The sequence below is a fragment of the Lactuca sativa genome, chromosome 8 (assembly GCF_002870075.4).
Source record: "Lactuca sativa cultivar Salinas chromosome 8, Lsat_Salinas_v11, whole genome shotgun sequence".
In the NCBI taxonomy this organism is placed as follows: domain Eukaryota; kingdom Viridiplantae; phylum Streptophyta; class Magnoliopsida; order Asterales; family Asteraceae; genus Lactuca; species Lactuca sativa.
The window spans coordinates 203,524,507-203,549,975 of record NC_056630.2 but is presented as its reverse complement, the minus strand read 5'-3'; the positions used below and the strand labels follow the sequence as shown (position 1 = coordinate 203,549,975).

General features: G+C 34.3%; 1 protein-coding gene across 2 annotated transcripts; it reads left to right on the top strand.

Annotated features, from left to right (window-relative positions):
* The first annotated feature begins 4,467 nt into the window (after positions 1 to 4,467).
* On the top strand, positions 4,468 to 12,623 carry LOC111895407 (disease resistance protein At4g27190). Of its 2 annotated transcripts, none has more exons than XM_023891488.3 (3): positions 4,468 to 8,104; positions 8,176 to 8,322; positions 12,444 to 12,623. In XM_023891488.3, the coding sequence occupies exon 1, from the start codon at positions 4,676 to 4,678 to the stop codon at positions 7,565 to 7,567; it is 2,892 nt and encodes a 963-aa protein (XP_023747256.1). In that variant the 5' UTR covers positions 4,468 to 4,675; the 3' UTR covers positions 7,568 to 8,104; positions 8,176 to 8,322; positions 12,444 to 12,623. The 2 variants fall into 2 exon arrangements, with proteins under 2 accessions (XP_023747256.1, XP_042753583.1); XM_042897649.2 differs by lacking the exon at positions 12,444 to 12,623 and adding an exon at positions 8,750 to 9,229.
* The last annotated feature ends 12,846 nt before the right edge of the window (positions 12,624 to 25,469 follow it).

The following is a 25,469-nucleotide window of genomic DNA, read 5'->3' as shown; positions in this document are numbered from 1 at the left end:
ACATTTTTAAAATTTTGTAATCTGTGAAAATTTTTAAACAACCATAACTCATTCATTTTAAGTAGGATTGACATGCGGTTTTTTCCAACGTTTAATTTACAGTTTGTAGATGAATTTAGACTATAATTTTGTTGATTTTGGTATTATATTCAATGAGTTACAGTCTTTCAAAGTTCAGCTATCAAAGCTAAAAATTTTCAGCTTTTCAGCAATTTTTTTAAACTTTTGTAATCTGTAAAATTTTTTAAACAATCTAACTCATTGTTTTAAGTCGGATTGACCTAAGGTTTTTTCCAACATTTAGTTTATAATTTGTAGATAAATTTAGACTATAATTTTGTTGATTTTGGTATTATATTCAGTGAGTTACAATCCTTCAAAGTTAAGCTATCAAAGCTAAAATATTTCAGCTTTTCAGCAAGTTTTTTTAAAATTTTGTAATCTGTGAAACTTTTTAAACAACCATAACACATTCTTTTTAAGTCGGATTGACCCGAGATTTTTTCCAACATTTAGGTTACAGTTTGTAGATAAATTTAGACTATAATTTTGTTAATTTTGGTATTATATTCAGTGAGTTACAATCCTTCAAAATTGAGCTATCAAAGTTGAAATATTTCAACTTTTTAACTATCATTTTATACTATAATTCTGAATTTTATCTATCTTTGATAGATAAATCATATGAAATGAATCTTGGTGAACTTGATTTATATGTTAGTTGATTTTATTTGGAAAATTAATTTTGCAACTTATAATATTATAACATCAAGGTATATTAGTTATACATGAAATGGAAACATAATCATTTTTACAAGTTGTATCGTATCAAACCTAAAAACTTATTTTAACGACTTGTACTCTATGTAATTAAAGTTGTACCGGTCCAAACGGGTCCAAGAACCGGAAAACCCGGACCCGGACACGGACGCGGACACGGACACGACTCATCTGGTCCGGTCCCTGGTCCACAATATTCTCCATAACCGGTCCGGGCCAAGCGCCGGACCGGTCCGGTTCGATACAAATGCTCACCCATACACCAAATGGATGTTTTTTCATCAGGTAAGTTACAAACCCACCATTTTGAATCCCCCTTTTTCGATTTTTGAAATCCATTTCCCGTGCCGGCCACCAAACGTGCTCCGCCATGAGCCTCCAACTTTCTAGTCGACTATATCCATCGTCATCACCAACACCACCTATTAGCACCATAATATGACCGTGGCACTAGAAATACTACCATGAAGCTTTTTGAAGTTGCAAACAAGGTTGTTGCAGTTGAAGATGATAATCATATGGTACAGGCTCTTTATGCTCATGTTTCTGAACAGGGGATTGGCAAAAACTGATGGTATATAGTATGTTATTATTATTAGAGTACGTTGCTTATAAACTGTTGGATGAAATGTCTCACTGAAGCTGTATTTTTTAACCAATTTTCTTCTTGCAGAACCATGTTGTTCTTGCCTTCTAGCATGTATTTTGTAGGTTGTGGGATTCTATGGTTCTCTTGGAAACGTGTTGTACTCTTACGGTCCCTGTTGAATATGGCAACATTGGCTGAGCAAAGATAATAGAATTTTTCCAATAATAATTTGGATGTGTTTGATATAATTTCTCCAATCGTCAAAGGTAGTGGAAATTTCTACATTTTGTTTACTTTTTAAATTGGTGGAAAACGGAATTTATGCATGCTTATACTTCTTGAATCTTATTTATCATTTTCCTTTCTGCTACAGTGCTATGCATTTTGACTTTCATTACACAATTTATAATCTATTCTTCAAGAAAATTCGTTGTGTGAAGTGGGAATGGTGAAACTGTGAGTTTACCTTTTATTCAATCTATATTTTATATTCTGACTCAGTTTTTTGGTAATTAAATACAACAGTTGTAAAACCTCAATGGAAAGCAATAATTGATTTCAAGTGTATTCTAGACAATAAGTCGGTAGTGGCAACAAACCTCAAGAACAGGAATTCAGGGACTACTTGCATGTATTTTTCTTTTCCATTAAACCTTTATTTTAATATTCTTTTGTTATATGAACCAAATTATATTCCATCTCACAAAGTAGATTTGGATTCTGTTATAAAATTGTTTTTTTAATTAAACAATCCAAGTGTGTGTTGACAATCTGTTTGTATGAGATCTTAGCTATGTGCCTTTATTTTGCCACAATTTTGATGGGTAATGCCTAGATCACTGGTCTTGATTATATGAATAAGGTTTTGTGTTTTGTAGGGGTTTTGGTGCTAATATATTGTAGGATTGCACGGCTGTTGTCTCTTTTACCCATAAATTATCTTAATGAATGATTATGTGCTTATTTAAACTTGTTAATTGGTTTGTGGAATTTCAATTTCTTGCAAATTTTAACGAATGGTGTTTGAGAGAGAAAGCATGTCAGGTATGGTAAATGGCATGAGTATCTTTGAAGATTCGAATATGGTTTCATCTTTTTTGTGGTTATTTATTTATTTATTTTGTAACAGATGTGTTGGTGCGATTTTGTAGAAGAGTAAAGGAACGGGAAAACATGTGTAAGGTTGTTAAAAAGAATGTTCCTGTAATTCGTCTTTTTGACCTGCACTATATTCAATTTTTACGAGAATGAATCTGATTGTTAAAGAATAATGATCGATTTTTTTTAGAATTATGCTTGTAATTTTTGTTTTTTCCTTATTCTTAATAGATTTTTTTTCAAAGGCATTTATCCTTGAATGTTAATGTTTTTTTTTTTTTTGAAATAATAATAATAATAATAATAATAATAATAATCAATTCCTAAGAATAGTCAAAAAAATCCATCAAAGAAGTATTTAAAGGGTAAATGGCACAAAAAACACTCTTTTTACACGGAAATTCGATTTTGACACCGTGTTTTTTTTTTGTCAATTTTGATACTGTGTTTTCCAATTTGTTACAATTCTGACTATTTGACCGGTTAACCAGGTTACATGCTGACGTGGCATGATGACGTGTCAGTTTTTGATGACATGGCATGCTGACATTATATGCTGACGTGTCAAAATTGAATTTTTTTTCTCACAAAAAACACTAAGTTTTCATTTTTTTCGATTTTGACACTAAGTTTAATTTTTTCTTTCAACTTTGACACTATGTTTTTTTGTTCCAAATCGAACATCATTTTTTCCAATTTTGTTCAATGTTGACAATTATCCATTTGAAACCGTATAAATTTTTTTAAATACATTTAAACCATATAAATATGTTTATTTTCATTTAAAAACCATAGTTTTGTTTAAATACATTTTTTTTTACACTCAAACCATATTTTTATATATAAATATGTATTAGTTATATAAAAATTGTATTTTATATTAAGTATGCAACTTTAAAATGTGTTTGGAGGTTTGGAGGCATGTAGTGGATCAAAATTAAGATATCAAGTTTGCAACCAATCAAATTTTTACATTTTATTAGAAGCTTATAGTTAGTTTAATTCTCATGATATACCTAATGCTTTGAATATAAGAAAAAAAAACATCTTGTATTTAAATAAAAATGTAGTTTTTAAACGAAAAAAATATGTTTATACGGTTTAAAATATAATAAAAAATATATTTATACGGTTTCAAATAGAAAATAGACAAAACTAAACAAAATTTGATAAATGATGTTCGATTGGAACAAAAAAACATACTGTCAAAATTGAAATAAAAAATTAAACTTAGTGTCAAAATCGAAAAAAATGAAAACTTAATGTTTTTTATTAAAAAAAAATCAATTTTGACACGTCAACATATCATGTCAGCATGCCACGTCAGCATGTAACCTGGTTAACCGGTCAAGTGGTCAGAATTATAACAAATTGAAAAACACAATGTCAAAATTGATAAAAAAAAAAAAACACGGTGTCAAAATCAAATTTCAATGTAAAAAAGTGTTTTTATATCATTACCCTTTATTTAAAAGATAGTCAAAAAATCCATCCAATGATTAGCACTTTGGCGGGCAAATGTCAACTATATAGTTCCATTTTGAAAGAGTTCACTTCGATACCGTCTAGTACAGAAAATATCATTTTCAACCCTCTTAGTATTACAAGCTACCAGGTTCAGTCCCTACGACTTTAAAAATTGAAATAAGATTTTTTAATTCAGTGCATGTTCCAAATAAGGTCTAAGAAATATACATCATTGTTTCCTACATTGATACTATGCATTCCGATGCTCAGTTACTCACGCATTAGTTTTTTTTTATTACTTGTATATTTTTTTTCTGTTCTTTATTAAACCTAAACCCGATGATATAATAACTTACTATTTTTATAATAGAATTTAAAAAATATAATGAGTGACCAAATTTGTACTATAACGTTTAGCGTTATGATAAAAAATAAAAAAATAAATAAAAAAAAAAGTATCTATCATTTTGTGTACAGTAACTCTTATCTTATCTTCTTTTGTAAACCAATCAAACACTCTGAAAGTGTTCAATATTCACTCTTATCGTCACAGCTTTTTTTTTAATCAGCAACAGTCTTCCATTCTTGTTTTATCATACTCTTCTTTTGTTAGCCAAATAAACACTGTTATCTGTATTTTTGTGCAATTTATAGTCATGGCCTTCGGTTTTTAGGTAATCATAATCTTTTTTTTCATATCTAAAGAATCCAAACAATCAGAAAAGAAGCAACCCAACTAGAATGGGAGAGGAGGTCACTAATACTGTGGTTGGGAAAATAGTGGATTTATTGTTTAGTGCGGCTAAACGGGAGATTGATTACATCCGAAATTACACTAAAAATATTGACAAGTTGAAGAGTGAAACTCAAAAGCTCAAGGATATGAGGGATAGGATTCAACAACGAATCGATGCAGCTAAAGAAAATGGACAAGCTCTCTTAGCTGGTGTGCAGAACTGGATGGAGAAGGCAGACATTGAAATATCCAAAGTGGAAGAGTTTCTCGAACAAGAAGCCAACGCCAAGAAGACGTGCTTCAACTTACGACCTTGTGTCAATTTGGGCACCCTCCACCATTACAGTAAGATGTCGATAAACAAAACCCCTTTTCTTCTGCAGCATCAAGAAGATGGTCAAACTTACGAATCTTGTGTCTCCATTCGCACTCCCACCCCAAGATTTATAGACCTCTACCAAGCAAAGAATCTTGATGATATTGATACCCACAAGTTGGTGTTGAGGGAGATAATTAAAGCTATCAAAGATGAGAGCGTACAAATTGTTGGAATTTATGGGTTAGGAGGTGTAGGGAAAACTACACTAGCCAAGGAAGTTGCTGCAGAAGTGAAGAATCTTTTTGCAGACACTGTGTTTATAACTGTCTCACAGACTGTAGTCGTTAAAGAGATTAAAAAAAATGTTGAAGTAGCTGCAAAGCGAATAATCAATGGGGAGAAGGTTCTAATCATTTTAGATGACATATGGGAAACGCTAGTCCTCCCTGATGTGGGCATACCATGTGGGCCTTCCCACAGGAATTGCAAGATTTTGTTGACGTCTAGAAGGATGGATGTATGTGAAGCGATGAACGCCGATAGGAATATCTGTGTAAACACTTTGACGAAGGAAGAAGCATGGGTCCTCTTCAGACGTATGGTTGGTGATGAAAAGTTAGCGAACGACTCCAGTCTGGAGAAAATTGCCAGAGAGGTGACTGAAGAATGTGGTGGATTGCCCCTCATCATTCAAGCCGTGGGAAATGCTTTAAAAAATAAAAAATTTAATATTTGGGAGGCAGCACTTGACCGACTAAGAAAGCATGCCCCTCTAGAGATTGCTCCAGAGATAAGGAAAGCATTTACTCATTTGAAGCTGAGCTATGACTTACTTGATAGCAAAGAAGCTAAATCAATCTTCTTGCTGTGTAGTTTGTTCAGGGAAGATGGAATCATAGATATGTTAAGCCTAGCAGAATATGGGGTGGGTCTGCAGATATTTAATAATCTGGATAGCTTTAATGATGCCGAAAAAAGAGTCCGAATGGCAGTTGACACCCTCACATCCTCTTCCTTGTTATTATCCGAGGGAAACGAAGTAAAAATGCATGACGTTGTGCGTGATGTGGCTTTGTTAATAACTTCTTCTTATGAAGGTGAAGAGAAGGAGAAGTTTTTAGTGGAGGCTGGAAAATGTATGACAGAATGGCAACCAAGAAACAGAACCTCAGAAAGCTACACCAAGATCTCACTCATGAGTAATATAATTCGTAAGCTTCCAGATCATCAGCTTCATTTCCCACTCCTTGATACTTTCCTTATACGACACAATCTTCTTTCAATTATTCCTGATGAATTCTTTGGAGGCATGAAAGAAGTTAAAGTTTTAGATATGTCTTGGAATCCCATCAAATCCCTCCCACAATCACTGAAGCTGCTCACAAAACTCATCACGCTTGATCTAAGTACCAATAGACATCTTACAGAAATTTGTATAGTTGGGGAGCTAAAAGACCTTGAGATTCTGAGGGTTAGAGGGACCGGAATTAAAGTGATTCCTAAAGAGATCGGTCAATTGACCAACTTAAGGCTGTTGGATGCGGGTGACTGTTTCCATTTATCTGATGTAACAGCTGGTGTCATATCAAAGCTCCCTAGGTTGGAAGAGTTGTATATTGGAACCCGTCACAGGGACCCGTCGCGCTTTGGTCTTATGGAAATAAGTAACTTGAAATGGTTCAGAGCTCTGCATTTGTCAATGAATTCTGATGGTTGTCATCTTTTTCCTGAAGGTACCTACTTCAAAACGTTGCAAGAATTCTTTTTTCAATTTATTTTCGGAAGGATTAATACAAGGGTTAAGAGATTATTTTTGCGTATTGATCCGGAACCATCAAAATCGTATTTAAAACATCGACTACACATTGCACATTCTAACTTCCCATTCACTATGCCAATCAAGAAACTGTTTCAGGTAAGTGATGGTATATTACTAAAGAGGATAAAAGATTTGGATAACATCATACCAGACCTTTATGGAGAGAGTACTATTGATGAATTAAAGTCTATTGTATTGGATGGTTGTGACAATGTTTCATGCTTGGTGAAGACAACGATGCAGCCTTTTGTTGCATCCAATGACCTGATGCTTGGTCAAACGAAAACAACAAAAGAAAAGTACTTCTCCAAAGTGGAAGAAATCTTTATGAAAGAACTTAAGAACCTGAAGATTCTTTTTGATTGTTCATTTCAATATATAAGCTTGCGTAATCTACAAGCCATTGAAATTTCAGGTTGTGATTCCTTGTTGACGGTATTCCCATTAAGTGTAGCACAAGGGCTTTCCAATCTGAGACGTATACAGATTTTGAGGTGTGACAGTTTGATGGTAGTGATTTCTGGTGGAGATGAGCAAACAGCTGATAATGACATCGAGTTCCCTAGACTTACCCATATTTCCCTAAAAAATTTGCCCAAAATAAAGAGCTTCAACTCTGGAGATTCTACAGTCAAATATTCTTCTTTGGAGTTTATCGAGGTGGAAGATTGTCCTAGCATGAAGAGGTGGGGTTATGGAGTCCATGATATGCCCCATGGCAAATTTTGTCATGAAGTGAATTTTAATTTGTTCCGTTAATGATCTTTTCACACCACGAAAGGTATGAAAAGACAACTATCCCACCCAATATACAACCAAGGAGCTGGAGACCAATTTATATGTGTCAAGGACTCTTCTTTCTTCTTTTTGCCACTCAAGATTTCGTGCTCTACCTATAATTAACTCATAATCACACAAAATCAAGGTTTGTTGTAGTTCTGATGCTTCCAAATTTAACATTGTGGCTCACACAACTAACGGTGTTCAAAGAGTGAATTACTTGAAGAATGTTTAGTACTTAGAATTAATTGCAAAAACAGAGTGGCTCTATGTCATCATCTTCCTCTTCTTCTCCATCAGCGATCTCATCTTCCCAACTCCCAAGTCTAATCATCATCATCCTCATCCTCATCCATGTCTACTGTAGATGTGATCTAATATTACCTTCAGGATTTGAATTCTTATGGCTCACTCAATTTGGTTTCAATAGAGAGAAGCACAGAGGGGAGACCATATGCTCTTTAGCTTTTTTTTTTCGTCCTCATAATATCGCCATGGCAATTCATCAAACAGTCGGTAAGCATCAACATTTTATCATTTACCTATTAGCACAATTCCAAAATCATAACCGATATGATTTATTTTAGGCTATAGGTGGTGGTTACAACAAGCTATCGTAAAAACGCTGCCAACTCAGTAGCACAATTCCAAAATCATAACCGATATGATTTATTTTAGGCTATAGGTGGTGGTTACAACAAGCTATCGTAAAAACGCTGCCAACTCAGTACCAGGTCAGCTCCACCACCAATTCACTAAACATTGTAAATGGTTACCTCTCTATAATTTTCTTTTTTTTATTTTTAATTTTTTATGATTAAATTAAATAAAAAACATAATTTGAAACATAATAAAATATTTTACATTAGTTGAAACTACATTACATTATCTGAAACCGTATTACATTAATTAAAAAACAATGAAAATTAAACCTAAAAAATAGAAAATGAAAGCTAAATTATTAAAAAATACATAAAAAACATAGAAAATTAAACCTAAATTGCTAAAAAAACAAACATAAAAACATAGAATTTGAAGATCGGTTGTGGTATCGTATTTAAAATTTGAAGATCGGTGAGTGTCATTTTCTCCAACAAGTTTCCTCTGTTGATTCAAAAAAAATTCTAAAAAATTTAGAGTTTTGTTTCTTGTGTCCACTAGTACGTCCTCGTTGGTTGATTTTCTGCTTGAAGACACCCCCCTTTCTCGCTTTGTCCCTTCCCGGTGGTCGACGAAGTTAGACGTTCGGTGGACCCTCCCTCTCGGTGGTGTCGAACTAATCATTAAGGTCGAAGCTAACACCAATGTCCGATTCGGAAGTTCTTACCCTTTGGTTGGAGCCGGTGGTAGATCCTGAATGCGTCGTTTCCAGATAAAAGACCCATTTTGGACCATTACGAAAAACTTACCACGTTTTTTGGTTGTTAAATGGTTTATCATTGTTGGTAATTTTGTATTGGTACAACACGGTTGATAAAATGTTAAAATCGTTGCTACCACTTCTATGCACATTTTTAAGATTGTCAAATACGCCGTTAAATTTGGTGCAAGTCGCTCGAAGGTCATACCGTTTTGCATTTATCGAGTCGTATGTATGGTTCGTTTGCCTTCCTAATAACGTGTGGAAGTGATCTAAAACAAGATTCCAAAAACTTTGCCCATTTGCGTGTTGCCGACATTTGTGTCTTTTTTTTTATTCGGTCCATTGCGTAGTTTTCTTTTTTATTGGATCTTTTGATTTTTTTCCTTCTACGATTTGGTTGTGTTTCTTCAACCCGTTCGTTGTCGTCGTTATTGTTGAGGTTTATAAGTTGAGATTGAGATAATGGAGCTTAAGATGGTAGTGACGGTTGTGCGTGAAATTGTTGATGTTGAGAAGCCTGGGGTTGAAATTGTGGAGAATGTTGTTGTTGAAAGACTTGAAATTGGAGTTGATTGAATTGTGGTGGTTGTTGTTTTTGGTAGTAGTGTGGGTAGTATGAAAGATTGGTGAATAGAGGTTGTTGTTGGATTGAAGATGTTATCAATTGCATGTAACTAAGATTTTCTAATGAATCATTTGGAGTGTTTGGAGTAGGTGGGATATTTTGATTTGGATCCATATGTAGAAGGTAAAAACTATATGAGAAGATAATATTTTTTTAGTGTAAAATGTTAGTAAAATAATGGGTATTTATAGTTGTAGTTGATAGGTTTTAAATTGAAAAAAAAATGCTAATGGTAGGATTTTTTTTGGGTTAAATGGATCATTGCCAAACTCATCTCCGATTGGTCATCTTACCCTGTCTTCGGACTCATGCCACAGCCAGAGCACCATCCCTAGGGGTGGTGTTCACGCGTCTTTTATTGTGCCACGTTGGATTCTCACACGTTGAAAAGCTTCCACTCAAGTTAGCCTTATTACACAAAGGAACAACACACAAATTTCAACGCACCTGAGTCAGAGTGGGTAGTCGGCGTAGGGGTTTTGATCAAACTCCATCAAAATATCTTTAAATTAAACTCTGGAAGACGACAAAACCCTATAACATCTCCCTTTTTAAAAATCAACAAACAAATTTGATATGTCTTCGACTTTGTGAAATATAGGGCTTTTTGATTGTCTCGGATTGTCTTTCTCATCCTCAACTTCATCAAGGATATTGTTTCTCCTTTCAATCGTCTCTAAATAACATAAAGAATTATAAGTACCACCTTTATGAATTATGATTCTAAAGATTGATTATTTATTTTTGTAATTGGGTGTGGGATGAGAGTTAGGTGTTGTTTGTTTTTTGTCTACAAATCTTCTTGGCCTCTTCTGTCTGCGTCGTGCAGACCACGTGCAACACTACCCTTCGCAGACTGTTTGTTTTTTTAAATACTACATACCTAAAAAAAGGTATGTGCATCCTCTTCTTGGCTCAGATGTGGACCAGAGTCTTCAAACCTCTTCAGATATCTCCTAGCTTAAAAAACACATATATCTTTGTTATGTTTTTTAAACTTAGATTTATTCCAACTTTATCTATGATAAATATTTTTTAATAAAAAAATGCAATAATACTTAAAGAAAAAATATTCGACGATACAATCATTACCTTTGTGAAAAAATTATTACAATAATGGTCATTGGAGTTGTTTATATAGATATAAAAAATAAATTCCAAATATTTTCTTATATTTTTTGTACCAAATTATTTAATGCAGTATTATTCATTTCTTAAGAAAAATATTTATGTCTAACTTTTAATTGATTTAATCGAAAAAGTAAAATGAAATTTTTGAAAATTTCAACTAAAATCAAATTTATTTTCATCCATTTTATGTGTTAAATTCTTTTAATCCTAATTACAATGTTTAAGTGTAACTTTGTGACCAAATTTTGTTGATTTTTATCAAATATATACGTTAATTTATACTATTTTATTTTCATTTTTTATACAATAATACATAAAAGTTGATCCACATTTGTTAATTATATGTAATAAAGTCATAAAATTATTGAAAAACGCTTTTAATTTTTTTATAAAATCACTTTAATTAGTTTTTAGTTTATTTTAGCAACCTGCAGATATTAAAAAACATAAAGGCTTCTTCATTCACACTGTAGATGTTTGGTCCACCTCTTCTACTGCAGAGCCCGCAGAGATTTGCAGATGTGGTCCATAGACTGCAAACATTTTGCTTCGGAAAAAACATACAGCACCTTTTCCACTTTCTGATCTTAATGATTGTTAGTTGTAGGATATGGTTTTAGGTGTTTGAAAATGAGTGAATTGAAAGTTTTTACAGATTGCAAATGGCGATGACAGCCCAAATATTTTAATTTACCCTAATAATAAATTTTATCTTTCTAGTACTCTATTGTACTTTTTTGTTTGAAGTCTTTTAGTGTGTATATAACTCATTTGTTTATCTAATTTGAGTTAATAATTTTAGTCAACCCTAATTAGACAGACGACTATCTTTTAGATTTTAGTCATCATATGGGTTTCTTGATGGCGTTAACCATTCTCCTTTTAGGTTATGAGTTTTGACTAACCTTTATCCCTCTTTCAATTTCAAAGGAAGCCCAAAGTAAAATCAATGATTTTAGTGGTGAGAATGAGAAAACTGAAGAAATGATCCTTGTGGTCTGCAATTCTTTTTTTATTGAATTATTATATATTAATTCTTTTTATTTTTAATTTTATTGAATTATTATACATTAATTCTTTTTTTATAATTTTATTTTTATTGGAATAAATTTTTTTATTTGATTATCATATATTAATTAATATTATTTTTAATATATAATATTTAGATATTAATAATCTTACATTATTATATTTTTAATTTCCTTTAATTAATTTTTTTATTGGATTAATTTTTTAATTCATTTTTATTAAATTGATTCTTTTCTATTGGATTATTACATTTAATTTATTATTTTATTTATATAATCAGTATTATTTTATTGGATTATTAATTTATTTTTAATTTATAATATTAATTTTTTAATTTTATTGGTTCCACCATAAAGTCGTCGAAATAAGCAAAAGTACCACATCCCATCGTCGAAAATCGTCGAGACCACTGTTAATCACCTTCATCGTTGGTTCGACAGAAACAATACTAACATGTTTCACCACAAAGCCATGCGGGGGTTACCATGGTTGTGGGCTAAGACCACATGGGGTTCCAGTGGCACCCGGTGTAAGACCTTGGAGGGTTTCCATGGCATCCCTATATGTTTATGGGTATGACTTATGCGATTGATATGGTTTATGTAACTGTTATAGCTAATATGGATTATGTGGTTATGTGGATTGTGTGGGGTATGCTCTGGGGAACTCACTAATCTTCGTGCTTACAGTTTTGTTTATGGTTTCAGGTATCGTTGTTTTGGAAATGAAGGGCTCAGCTTGATCGCAGCGCACACACCCATGTTTTCCGCCTTATGTGATTTTGGGATGAACTCTGATAAATGTTTTTAATTAGCAATGTTTTGGAATACATGGATTTAAAGATATCTGTGTTTTGACTATAATAAAAATGAAATTTTTACCCTCGATTTTTGGGTCGTTACAATTTGTATATGTTTCTGTACAGTAAATAGAACCTTTCAAAGATTGCTTTCTGTGACTAACAAAATTATGTTTCTATTTTTGAAATCTCATAAAACATTACATAAGGTTTTTTTTTGGCTTAACATATTACATCATTCACTCTAGATTAAGTCAAACAAAACAAGAATGTATACATTTTCATATTAAATGCTTAACCTATTAATTTGGACTCGATCCCTAACAACCTCTACAAACTACACTAACAACATAAGTTTCTTTAATCTATCAATAACTATGTGATTTTTTTAAACAAATTATAGGAAGATACTTACAATGAAAAAAAATTAATTTTATACTACAACTTAGTTTTTTTACCGATAACAACAATATACAACACTTAATATTAATCAAACTTATCTACCGGTTTCTCTAAATCCCTATACTAATAAAAGAGTCGCTCTTTTGTCATGTGTCATCATATTAGACATTTTAATTAATGTGTTGCCACTTGTCAATCTATTACTTTTCCATTTTAAATTTATTAGACCTCATCAATGTGATTCTATTTTGAATTTTAAATTTTAAATTTTAAATTTTAAATTTTAAATTTTAAATTTTAAATTTTAAATTTTAAATTATTGTTTTCATTAATTCACAAATAAAAAATATCTAATATATATTAAAAATTAATTTTATATATTTATTTGAATCAATGATTATATTTCACATAACTAAAAAAAATATCTCTTAAATTAATAATTTATTTAAAATAACTTATTAATAATTTTGAGTTTTTACTATAAAAATTTGATTAATTTTATAACCGTGGTTCCCACGGGTTATAAACTAGTATGTAATACATGAATCATATCAGAAGTAGGCTAAGAAGTTAGAATTTGAATTAGAAATAATCATATTTCCTTGAATATCAGATTTACGATTTTATAGACAAATTTTTTATTTGATTCTTAAATTTTCTATGTGGTCGTATTTATATGGTAGAATCAAATTGCATAATTACAATTAACATTATTTTTTATTAAACTTTGTATGTTGGTATGCAACAACAATAATTATATTTTTGAAGGAAAATTGTTCAAAATAATTTGCATAATCTAAATACATGTTAATTTAGTTCATTTCCTACACTTTCATGTAACATTTGATTTTCTTTGTCATGTTACATTCAAAAGATTGGTTATTATATGTTTGACGAAATGTCTCAAAGAATCTAACACAAGTTCTCTACGTTCACTTCTCAACCAGGTATAAATTTTGGTTTTATTTTTTTCTAGATTTTTAGCATCATGTGTTTTTGTTGTTTGCAACTTTATAGTGTTACATGCTTTTTTTGGTCTCTTTCTTAGGTTTTTCTATCTCTGATTGGGCTTCATTTTTTATATTTATTGTAAACTATCGATTCATTCTATTGCACTTTGTTATGACTTTTATCAACGTGATAAGATTCTACTGAATTGTCCATTTCTTGATCTTTTAGGAAAAGATGTTCTAACTGGATTACCATTTACGATTATGGTATTCTATTTTGTTGATGAAGCGCTCTATGATTTGACTATGATGGTTCTTAAGAATTATGCTTGGCCTGATAATTATTTCTGCCATCAGAAAATACATACAACAAAAAGTGAAAGACGAATTTTTAAATTAATACACTCATCTAACTTTAAAGGATCTTTTTTCAACTTTGATGACATGTAACAAAGTTTTGGCTGAAATTTTCAATTTTGACAACATGTAACAGGTTATGACTTAAATAATGATATTAGATATTTGGGAAATCAGGTTTTCTTCGGGTTTTAAATTATTTTGCAAAAAGTGGTCCAATCTGGTATTATTGATCTCACAAAAGGCACGTCTCATGTCTTTTTTAGCATATCCATTGAGTTTAATGGTTTCTTGTCTATATTTGTTTTTAAAATATGTTAAATCTTGATTTAGTGAATATAGGTCAACAGGTAGTAAAGGTGCAAGAAAAGCAAAATAATAAATATGGGATGATCATGGACATGTCAAGTCAAAATAAAATTTTAAAGTAACAAATGCTAAATTCAAAAGGTAAACACTTGTAATGCAGAATACATATTATACTTCCCAAATAAATAATCAAAAACTAACCTCGTCCCAAAATAAATTACATTTTAACTAACATCAATAAATTATGATTACACTGTCTTGATTTTTTATTATACATTATAGAGAGTCGGTTAATATATAGTCAATAGTTTTATATTTGTATCGGTTTTGAACTACAAAAACTATATTCAAATAATAAAAATGAAATGGAACATATACGATGCTAATAATACGAAAATAACCTTCAAATTTGGTCTGATACAAAAAAAATAGTCAAAAACTTATTTCTAAAAGCAACAAGAAATAACAACAAACTTTCAAAAATAAATGAGAAATTGCAACGAATTTTTCAAAAATATCAAGAATGTATAATATAGGATGATAATAATGCTAAAATACACCGAGTTGGGTTTGATGCGAAAAAAAATAATTTTATATGAAAGTATGATTTCAGTAATACTAAAAGAACCTATATGTTTTTTATCTAATGCAAAAAAGGTCGAAACATACTTCTAAACCGACAAGAAATAGCAATGAACTTTAAAAAACAACTGATATATAGCAATGTACTTTTAAAACTCTCAAGGATGTAAATTACATAATGGTAATAATGATAAAAACATTAGCCTGGTTAGATGCAAAAAAGAAATTTTTTATATGAATGTTAGGATGCTAATAATGCTAAAATTGGTCAAATAATGCAAAATTTGTTACAATTTGTCTATGTTTGATAGTCGGAGGTACATGCTATACTCATTTGACAAATTCCATTCCTTCCAAAAGCATTCAATCCCATTCCTTACAATTGACACTTCTTTCCATTAATCTTTTATGAGTGTTTAGTGTTGTATTCAAGTATCTTCTAAGTAGGCGATTTCCATCCTAAATCGTTTCATAAATCCCCTATTCATCCAATTGTAGGTTATCGACATCTCCATCTTTTTAACATTCTCATCAATTCGGCCCCATTTTATTAATCTCTATTTAAAATTTTTAACTTTTTTGATATGTTTAGGGTTATCCATTGAGGCGATGATGAAGGAATTTGAGCTTTTAACTGCATTTTTTGGCATGTCTCTACCTTATCACATGTTTAAGAAATAGAATCTCAATTTACCAATTTCCTTAATGTTTTTTCCCTGCTTTAATTACAGTTGGCTACTTTTGTACTAAATGGGTATATAATGAAAATCAAGTTTTTTTGTTCTTTTATCTGTTTAGCATCGAAGAAACAAGAAAACATTGATTTTTAATTCATCTTGAACAACCATTTAATGGAAATATGTAAAATATACGAATATTGTAACACCCAAATATTCGAGCCAATTTAAACTTTTAAAAACATTTCAAATTCATTAACTATTACAAACTTGTTTTCAAAATGTATTATATCAGAGTATCCCAGAAACACTATCATAAAAAGTAAGGAGTTGTACAATCACGTCTTTGCCTTGTCATGATCCCGTGATGTACCTAAAACAATAAACTGAAACTGTAAGCCCGAAATGTCACACCCCCGAACCAGACGGCGGAAACGTCCGGGGGCTGTTGTGACTCAATTGAATACCATCACAATGAATATACATGAAACATAACATCATTTATCACCAAGCATTGGAATATTACAACTGGTAGCGTTTACATTCAGTACATAGTTTCAAAACATTACATTCTCAAAAGTAGATTGTTCAATACTAGTTAAACAAACAACAAGACATCACTGTGTACATTTTTCCCTTCGGTTTACCTGTTACCTGAGAATACAAGTATTTTGAAAAACGTCAACATATGAAATGTTGGTGAGTTCATAAGTAATGTATGAAATATAGTGATTTGTATTGTTTTGAAAATCACCAGAAAATCCGATATTTTCTGAAAATAATATAGTATAAAAAGGTGTGAAGATCCATAAGTATGCTTGTTTGTTTTCTATAGATGTAAGCGTACGATTTGTAAAACTCAGTATGTAGTTCGTAGGTGTATTAATTGAAAACCCTAGGAAAACCCGACGTTTTCCCATTACTTTGCATTAAATAATTTTATGTTTCGTTATTTCGTTACGACAGGTGTATTCGTTGAGCTCCGGGGTCGTTGGATTAATTGTGGATTGTGAATTGTTGTAAACGTACATTAATGAAAATGACCAGTTGACAACCGTACAAACGATTCCCTTAGGCGTCGCTCGCACTATTCACTTAACCCAACCACCCGGACTCATGTAGCCCCACGACCGAGGGGAAAAAGAGAGTGTGAAGCCCCCGGTAATTCCCTACGTCGTTCAAGGCTATAGTGAATGCGAAGGGCCCTTAGCCCAACTCGCATTGGTGAATTCTCGACTTTGCTAGCAGTACCGAAGGACCCTTGGGGACCAGCAGCACGTTTGCCATTGAAAGTCCTTTTACACGGAATTAAGTCGTATTAGACCCAACTACATGTAAGCAAATTTCCTCCGGGCCTAAAGATCATGTCATTGGGCTAGCTAGGCCTAACAAGCATGATTTGAAACTTTTGGGCCCAAAGACGGTGTATCGACGTCTGGTGTATTCTCGCGTGTGTATTGAATTCCCGAGAGTTCCATGTGTGTATTGAAATATCGTCGTGTTAGTAGTTTCGGATTGTTATTGATTCGAGACCGAATCAATTCGTTTGATAACGATTTTGGTGTTGAAGGTGTATTGAATTTCGCCGATAGTCGAGGTACTAGCATTTCATCGTGTCGGGTTCATTGCTTAAGACATTAGTCTTTTACATTTTTCAGACCCTTCTTTTTAGATGAATTTACACTTTTGGACCCTTATATAAAATAATTTATATTTTAGTCCTTAAGCCATTTTTCTTGACACTTTAGTATCAAAACTTGTAGAAAAAGTATTTTTCAGCCCAAAGCTTTTTGAAAAACAGTTTTAGTCCCTCAAAATGAAACTTTTTCGGATGGAACCTTCATTTTCGCAAATTTTACACTTTTGGCCCAAAATAGAGAATTTTTGCATTTTTGGTCCCTTTTAAATGTGAAAAGCATTTTTAATCTTTGAAATGGTCTTGGGACACTAGTAGTCCCCTTTTTTACAGAAAAATTCATTTTCAGCCCCTCAACTTTGAAATTTTCGCATATTGGGCCTTATTGGGCCGAAAAGTTCATTTTTAGCCCATTAAGTTTAGAAATTTACATTTTAAACATTCTAAAGTATATATTTCTGGAAAATTCCTTTATGAAACTGTTTTGACACATCTTAACCTCCAGAATTTGTATTTTGACATTTTGAGCCCTTAAACTTCATATTCTTAGCATTTTAAGTCCAAAAATGTGATTTTTAGCCCAAGATGTTCATCTAAACCAACTTGGTTATTTTTCTAGTAATGACTTATGTATAATGATATGTTTTAGCACTTATTTCATGCATCATAACACAAATCTCGATTTTTAGGTCCTTTTGACTAGTTTCAACACCATAAACACACAAAAGTAAGTAAATAAACATAGAAATCATACAAGGCATACACATAATGATAGATCTACACATTTGCTTGTATTCACCCCCCCCCCCCACAAAACTTATAAAAACCGAAAATAAGGGGGTATGAAGCTCACCTTTGGGTGTGGTTTCGGTTTTTGGAGGAAAGATGTTAGGAAATGAGGTGATTTTCGGCCCTAGCACACCTTGATGAAGATCTCGGCCTTGAGGTGATTCTAGGATGCAAGATCACGATTTTTGCATGGATTAGGAAGAGATTTTGATAAAACAAAGAATCTAGATCATGGATCCAAGCATAACCTTACCTTAGATGAAGAATTTGTGGAAATATCTTCTTGAAAAACCTCCTAAGATTTCGAGATCTTGAAGAAGAGTGGGGGGAGTTTTCTTGAGAGAGTTGTGAGAGAATTGTGTGCGTGTGTTTGAACTCGGCCGAGAATGGGAGAGAGAGGAAGAAGTAGACCTTGAGGTGATATGTGCATGGGTATATGAGATATGTTGCATGGATTACCAAGAGGTAATAGTGAGGTGTCACTTGAAAGTCAACCCTCTTCCATGTTGGTTGTTTGGGTCGAGAAGTGAAGAAGGTGTCACAACTAGCATTTTTAGCTAGGAAATTCTATCCTCATATAAACATCATCCATTGTAAAAGCATGTACTCTAAGTGAATGCAATAATCTATCCTCGTTCAAAATACACCTCATATGTTCAACTAAGGGTTGGAAACCTTAGTAATCCCGGTCCAAGTTCCTTACGAACTAAAATTCTCTTATTAGGCCTAGAAGCACTAAGTGGGCTCTAAATAGACCACATTCATAAAACTTTAGCATTTGGGCCATGTGGACCTAAAATAATCCATCTTATCTCTAATGAGCCTTGTTGGGCCATAAAGGATTTCATTTGCCCCAATGGGCCGAAAATTTATTTTTAGGCTTCATAAATTCGAATATGGGCCCAAGATGATTCCTTTCCTTTCTCCTTAGCCCAAATCAGCCCATATTTAATAAAAAAAAAAAAAAAAAAGAATGGATAAATGAAGACTAAACATGCATGTGACAACTCATGTTTAACCACCATGTATCTATGGTAGCATCTCATGTTTCAAGACAAACTATTACCTCACAAATAACAAGGTTATTTTAAAGTTTGCCAACACATGATTATCCACCAAGTATCTAGATAATCACATACATCTAGACACTTATTACCTATCATGCATTAACCCCTTGGATCTTACCTCTTCTTTTTTTTTTGGCAAGGGCCGAGAATACACACACACACACATCACAAAAATTCATTCCAAACCTCTAAGTCTTAAAGGGCATTAAAGCCCAAAACTTTCCCTTCCTTTTAAAAATCTCGGCCCAAAAACTAAAGCCCAAGATGAAGGGTTGACTAATGCATGCCACCTCTTTATTATATGGTGGTTATCCATGCATTACCCTCCAAACATCCATGCATTCTCATTCTTCCATGCAAACATCACCTCAAGGTCTTTTCTTTTCTCTCTCCCTCCCCCTTCTTGTTTTGGCCGAGAGTAACCCACACACACACACCTCACAAACTCTCTCTAAATTACTCAAGAAATCGTCCCCTCTCTCCACTCAAAAGTCTTGAAAATTTGGCTTGAAGTCTAAGAATCATCCTAAAGAAATTCGCCATCTAAGGTAAGTTAATGTTTAACTTATGATCTAACTCCCTCTACTTCATTAAAATCTCTTCTAAATTCATTCACTCTTGTGATCTTGCATCCTAGAGGTCGAAATCTTCATCAAAGGGTGCTAAGGCCAAAAATCACTTCATTTTTCTTCCATCTTCTCTCCAAAACCGAAACCACACCCAAGGTGAGCTTCATACCCCCTATTTTCTGTTTTTATGAGTTTTGTGGGGGGGGGGGGGGGGGGAATACAAGTGAAAGTGTAGATCTATATGTGTTTATATGCCTTGTATGATTTCCATGCTTATATGTATGCTTTTGTGTGTTATAATGTTGGATCTAGCCATAAAACCCCTCAAAACCGAGATATATCTTGTGTGAAATGATTTTAGCTTCAAATATACTTCTACATACAAAGTGTTTCAAGAAAAATGGATAAGTGGTTTAGTAACAAATTTCTTTGGATTAAAAACACAAATTTTGGGCCTAAAATGTGAAAAATACAAAATTAAGGGTCTAAATTGGCATATCACGAATTCTGCTGGATGAAGTGTGCCAAAACAGTTTCCATAAATCAATTTCTGGAAATATACTCATTTAGGGGATTAAAAACATAAATTCCAAGCTTAATGGGCTAAAAATGACATTTTTGGCCCAATGAGGCCCATTATGCGAATTTTTCTGTTTTGGAGGGCCAAAACTGTGATTTTCTGTAAAACAGTGGACTATAAGTGTTCCAAATCCTTTTCAAAGGTTTAAAATGCTTTTTAAATTTAAAAAGGACCAAAGTTGCAAAAAATTTCCAATTTGGGCCAAAATTGTCAAAGTTGCGAAAAGAAGGGGTTAAAACCGAGAAAACTGCATTTTCAGGGACTTAAACTGTTTTCTATGAACAATATGCTGAAAAATATTAATTTCAATAATTTTTGGTGTTAAAATGTCAAGAAAATTAATTCAAGGACCAAACCGGGAAATATTAAATAAAAGGGGTGAAAATGTAAATTTTACAAATAATGAGGGGCTGAAAACAGAAATATTTCAAGGCTAATTCAATATACACAATTTGATTAAATAATAGCATCGCGACTATCGACGAAATACAACACATTACAATACCAAAAGTCGTTGTTAAACGAATTGGCTCGGTCTCGAGCCAATAGAAATCTACAACTACTAACTCTACGACACTACGGTTCATATAAATAACGTTTGGGAACTTAGCTTACATACGAGTGTGCACAGACGTCTACGCACCATCTTCGGGCCCCAAAAGTGTAAAATCTTGCTTGTTGGGCCTAGCTAGCCCGATGACCTGATCTTAAGGCCCGAAGACGCATATTTTCTACGAAGTGTTGAGTTTCACCGACTCGGCACAACGTAGAGGGACTTTCAATGGCTTGTATACCACTGGTCCCCAAGGGTCCTTGGTATTGCTAGAAAAGTCTGCATATTTTACGAGGCGGGTCGGGGACCCCTCGCACGCATATTATCCCCAACCGATTAATAGAGTCATCGAGGTCTTCGTGACCCCTTTCTCTTCGGATGTGGGACTACACCTAGTCAGGGCGATTGGATAACGTGATTAGTACGGACGACGCCTTCGGGATCGTTAGTATAACTATAAACTGGGCGTTTGTGTAATGCGGGTTTGTAGTAAATAATCATGCTCGAGAACCTTCCAACGTCGCCTGGGACTGACACTATACGCTATGCAATGGTTTCAATGTAACTTCATGTAATATAAGAAATTAGGAAAACATCGGGTTTTCCTAGGGTTTTGTTTTAATACATACAGATTCAAAATGCATACAACCTTAATGAACAAATTTTCTTTAAGTATAGAAACAAACAAGCATACCTATGGATCTTCACAACATTTTCAAAAGCTTTTCTTTTCAGAAAATATCGGATTTTCTGGTGGTTTTCAAACAATACAAAACATTGGATTTCAAATACTACTTATGAACTCACCAACATTTCATATGTTGACGATTTTCAAAATACTTGTATTCTCAGGGAACCAGTGAATCAAAGGAAATCATATTCGGTGACGGTTGCAGTTTATTTATGTATGAATCGAACAATTTAATTTTTGGGAATGTAACGTTTAGACAATGTATGACATGTAAACACTATCAGTTGTAATATATTAATGCACGGTGACGAATGTTGTTATGTTTCATATATATTCAATGTTATGGTATTCAATTGAGTCACGACAGCCCCCGGACGTTTCCGCCGTCTGGTTCGGGGGTGTGACAGGTTGGTATCAGAGCTTTGTTTATAGTGAACTAGCATGTCGAGCCACACATTGATATGCAACTATAAACCAAAAGAGGGACTAACATAACTCTGAACAAAACAAATAAATAAAACACCCTTGCCTGCATTAGGAATAGGAACCTAACACCGAACCAAACAAGATAATGCTAGTATCTCGGTTAATTCAGGACTGCTCTTAGTTGTATCAAGGAGCGGATGTAGCCTGATCAACTACATTCCCTCCAAGGTACAACCATCACATGTCGTGAAGAGATCGTGATAACTAGGAACCTAAAATCATACCCCTTAATCTCCAAGAAGGGAACCTCAACTGAATCTATGCAATAGTCGTAGAACTATAGGAGTAATTGGTATGCTATTTGTTTCTAGTATTCATAGCCCATCGTGCAATACGCTATAGACGAGTATCATTAGCCAGGAAACCCTATCACCCTAGTCAAGGAATAGTCGGGTGGCTCGACCCAGAGGAAGAACCCCAGGAGGGACACGAAGTAGAACTCGCAGGTGAACCCGCTGAGTCAATAGTGGACCTCGAAGAGGAAGAGCCGGAGGGCAATGACGATGACGACACGGATGTAGAATCCAATGACATCAATCCTCCATGTAAATCCAGGGCACCGACTTATAGTGTGGGCCCCGGTGACCCCATGCCCCCTCGGGCACCCGATATTTGGGGATAAAGTCACCAGTAAGGAATACTACCACACCACGGTAAGAGCTGAGGTCTCTTTAATTTTAGCCACAGAGGACCAGCTGACCAGGCCCTCCCAGTCGTGGTGCGACGCACTCGAGGTATCGATAACCAAGCTCAGGACACCCCAAATCAAACGAAACCAATGTGGTTTGTTATTAAGAGGGATGAAAGGAAAACACGGGGAGTGAATGGAGACTCTCGAGCGAGACAGTTAGTTTGGGAGGCACGCCTACGATATACCGAGCAGCAAGTAGCTCGTCTCCGAGGTGCATCCACTTCATCAGCATCACCACCAGACACTTCTCGCCACGACTAGGATCAACCTTTTCTAATTTCCCCTACTATCCGACATGACTCTCTTTCGTGTGCTAAGATGGTACATACCCCTGAAACGATTATGTGTTATATTTATTTCATATTGCTGCAACGACTCAATTATATGCACAAGCGAACCCTCAGAACCACTAGATACTTAAGGATCTCGAAACTAAAACAACCCATATAATCTAAGGATAGACGTAACAATCGTTCCAGATCTGTGACCACCTATTACCACAAAATACATCATAGGGATGTAGATGGAGGCAGTAAGAATTATACAACAAGATGCGAAAATTTATAGAGTACAACCAGGAATGACGATCATCACTTACGATCTGGGTTATCAATGTGCATCAGGAAAATACCATCCCGCAAGAATAACAAGCGCACCCGCAAGACACCACTCCTGCAGATGGACTCTGCTACATTCCAAGCTGCTGTAATGGCAGCAGTAACCGCTGCCATGGCACAGATCAATGCCAACAACCCTAATGGAGGCAGTAATAGCATTGACAACTCCAGCCAAAGGAACAAACATGGAAACCAACAAGTGACAACCTGTCAAGGAACTCCAAACCCCAAGCTTAAGAGCAGGAAACTGAGGTCTGGAGGTAAGAGAAAGGGACAACACATTCAAGGGTTCTCAAGGGAGCAACGTGTTGTTGCTGTTCATGCGACCACGACCCCTATTACACCAGCAGCCAGGAGACCATATGCTGGAAACCTTCCAAAATGCAACCAGTGCAAATTCCATCATAATGGAGCCTGCAGGGAGATGCATTGCAACAAATGCAACCGAAAGAATCACATCGCCAAATTCTGTAGAACTTATCCATGCCAGAATCGTCAGCCAAATGAAAATGACAACAATCGCAACAACCCTAACAACAACACCAATGATGAAACCAGTCGCACTTGCTATAGGTGTGGAGGAACTGGTCACATCAGGCGCAATTGCCCCAGGGATAACAATCAAGGAGCAGAAGGATCAGAAATGGTCCTGACCTTGGGTTAAGGCAAAGCAGATCAAGACCCGACAGTTGTTACTGGTATGTTCCCATTTAACAACTCTTTCGCTTACCTCTTATTCAGTGGTAAATCCGAGTGAAGTTTTGGTTAGTAACAACTTCAAACACTTACTAAAACAACATCCCCAAAGCTAAGTTAAGCCCTTTCAATGGACATGGCCAAAGGGGAAAAATGATTTAATCTAGGGTACTCATGTGGAGTACGCCTTAACACTAAACGACCATTCATTACAAATAGATTTCATGCCAGTAAATATTAGGAGTTTTAATGTGATAATCGTCATGGCTGGGTAAGCCCCCACTGTGCTGATACTATGTGCCGCGAGAAGGCCGTTTGCCTTCACCTTCCTAATCACGAAAACTCTAATAATCCATGGTGATAAACCTGGCGCTAATCCTCTTCCTATCTCGTGCATCAAGGCACAGAAGTGTCTGCACCCGAAGAACTACATTTTCCTCACTCATGTTGTGGACAAGATCAAAGAAGAGGTAGGCATACAGAGTATTCCAGGAGCTTGTGATTTTCCCAAATGTGTTTCCTAAGGAACTTTCGGGAATACCCCAGAGAGACGGGTTGAATTTCGAATCAACCTCATATCGGTAACCACATCAATTGCCAATTCACCCTATAGGTTGACTCCCGCCAAAAATTCACAAGTTATCCTGTCAACTGAGTAGAATTGTTGCGCAAGGGATTCATTAGACCAAGCTTCTCATCCTAGAGAGCTCCGGTCTTGTTTTTCAAGAAGACAAATCCTTCCTAAGGTACATTGATTTTAGGAAAATGAACAATCTCCCTATTAAAAGTCGATACCTACTTCCACGGACTGACGATCTATTTGGCCAGCTCCAAGAAGCTCGTTACTTCTTTAAAATAGATCTAAGAATCGGTTATCATCAACTCTGAGTCCGAGAAGGCGACATTCCAAATCTGCATTCCGAACTCGTCGCGACCATTTCAAATTCATTGTGATACCCTTCAGTCTAACGAATGCTCCCAAGGTATTCATGAACCTTACGAACCAAGTTTCCCAACCATTCCTAGTTAGCCCTTTCACTATTTTCATCGATAACATACTCATCTGCTCACAAAGCGAGAACGAAACACTATCATCATCTACGACCAGCCTAGAAAGCATCAAAGCTGGGAGTGTCGCGCTGAAAGCACTACATGGATGGATAAAACTCTCGTAGTCGAAAGACGAAGCTTTTTGTTATAAGAGTAGAGTTGGGCGTTATCTGGGTGATTGTCGATAGGTTAACCCAATCTGCCCATTTCCTGCCAATACAGGAATCAAACA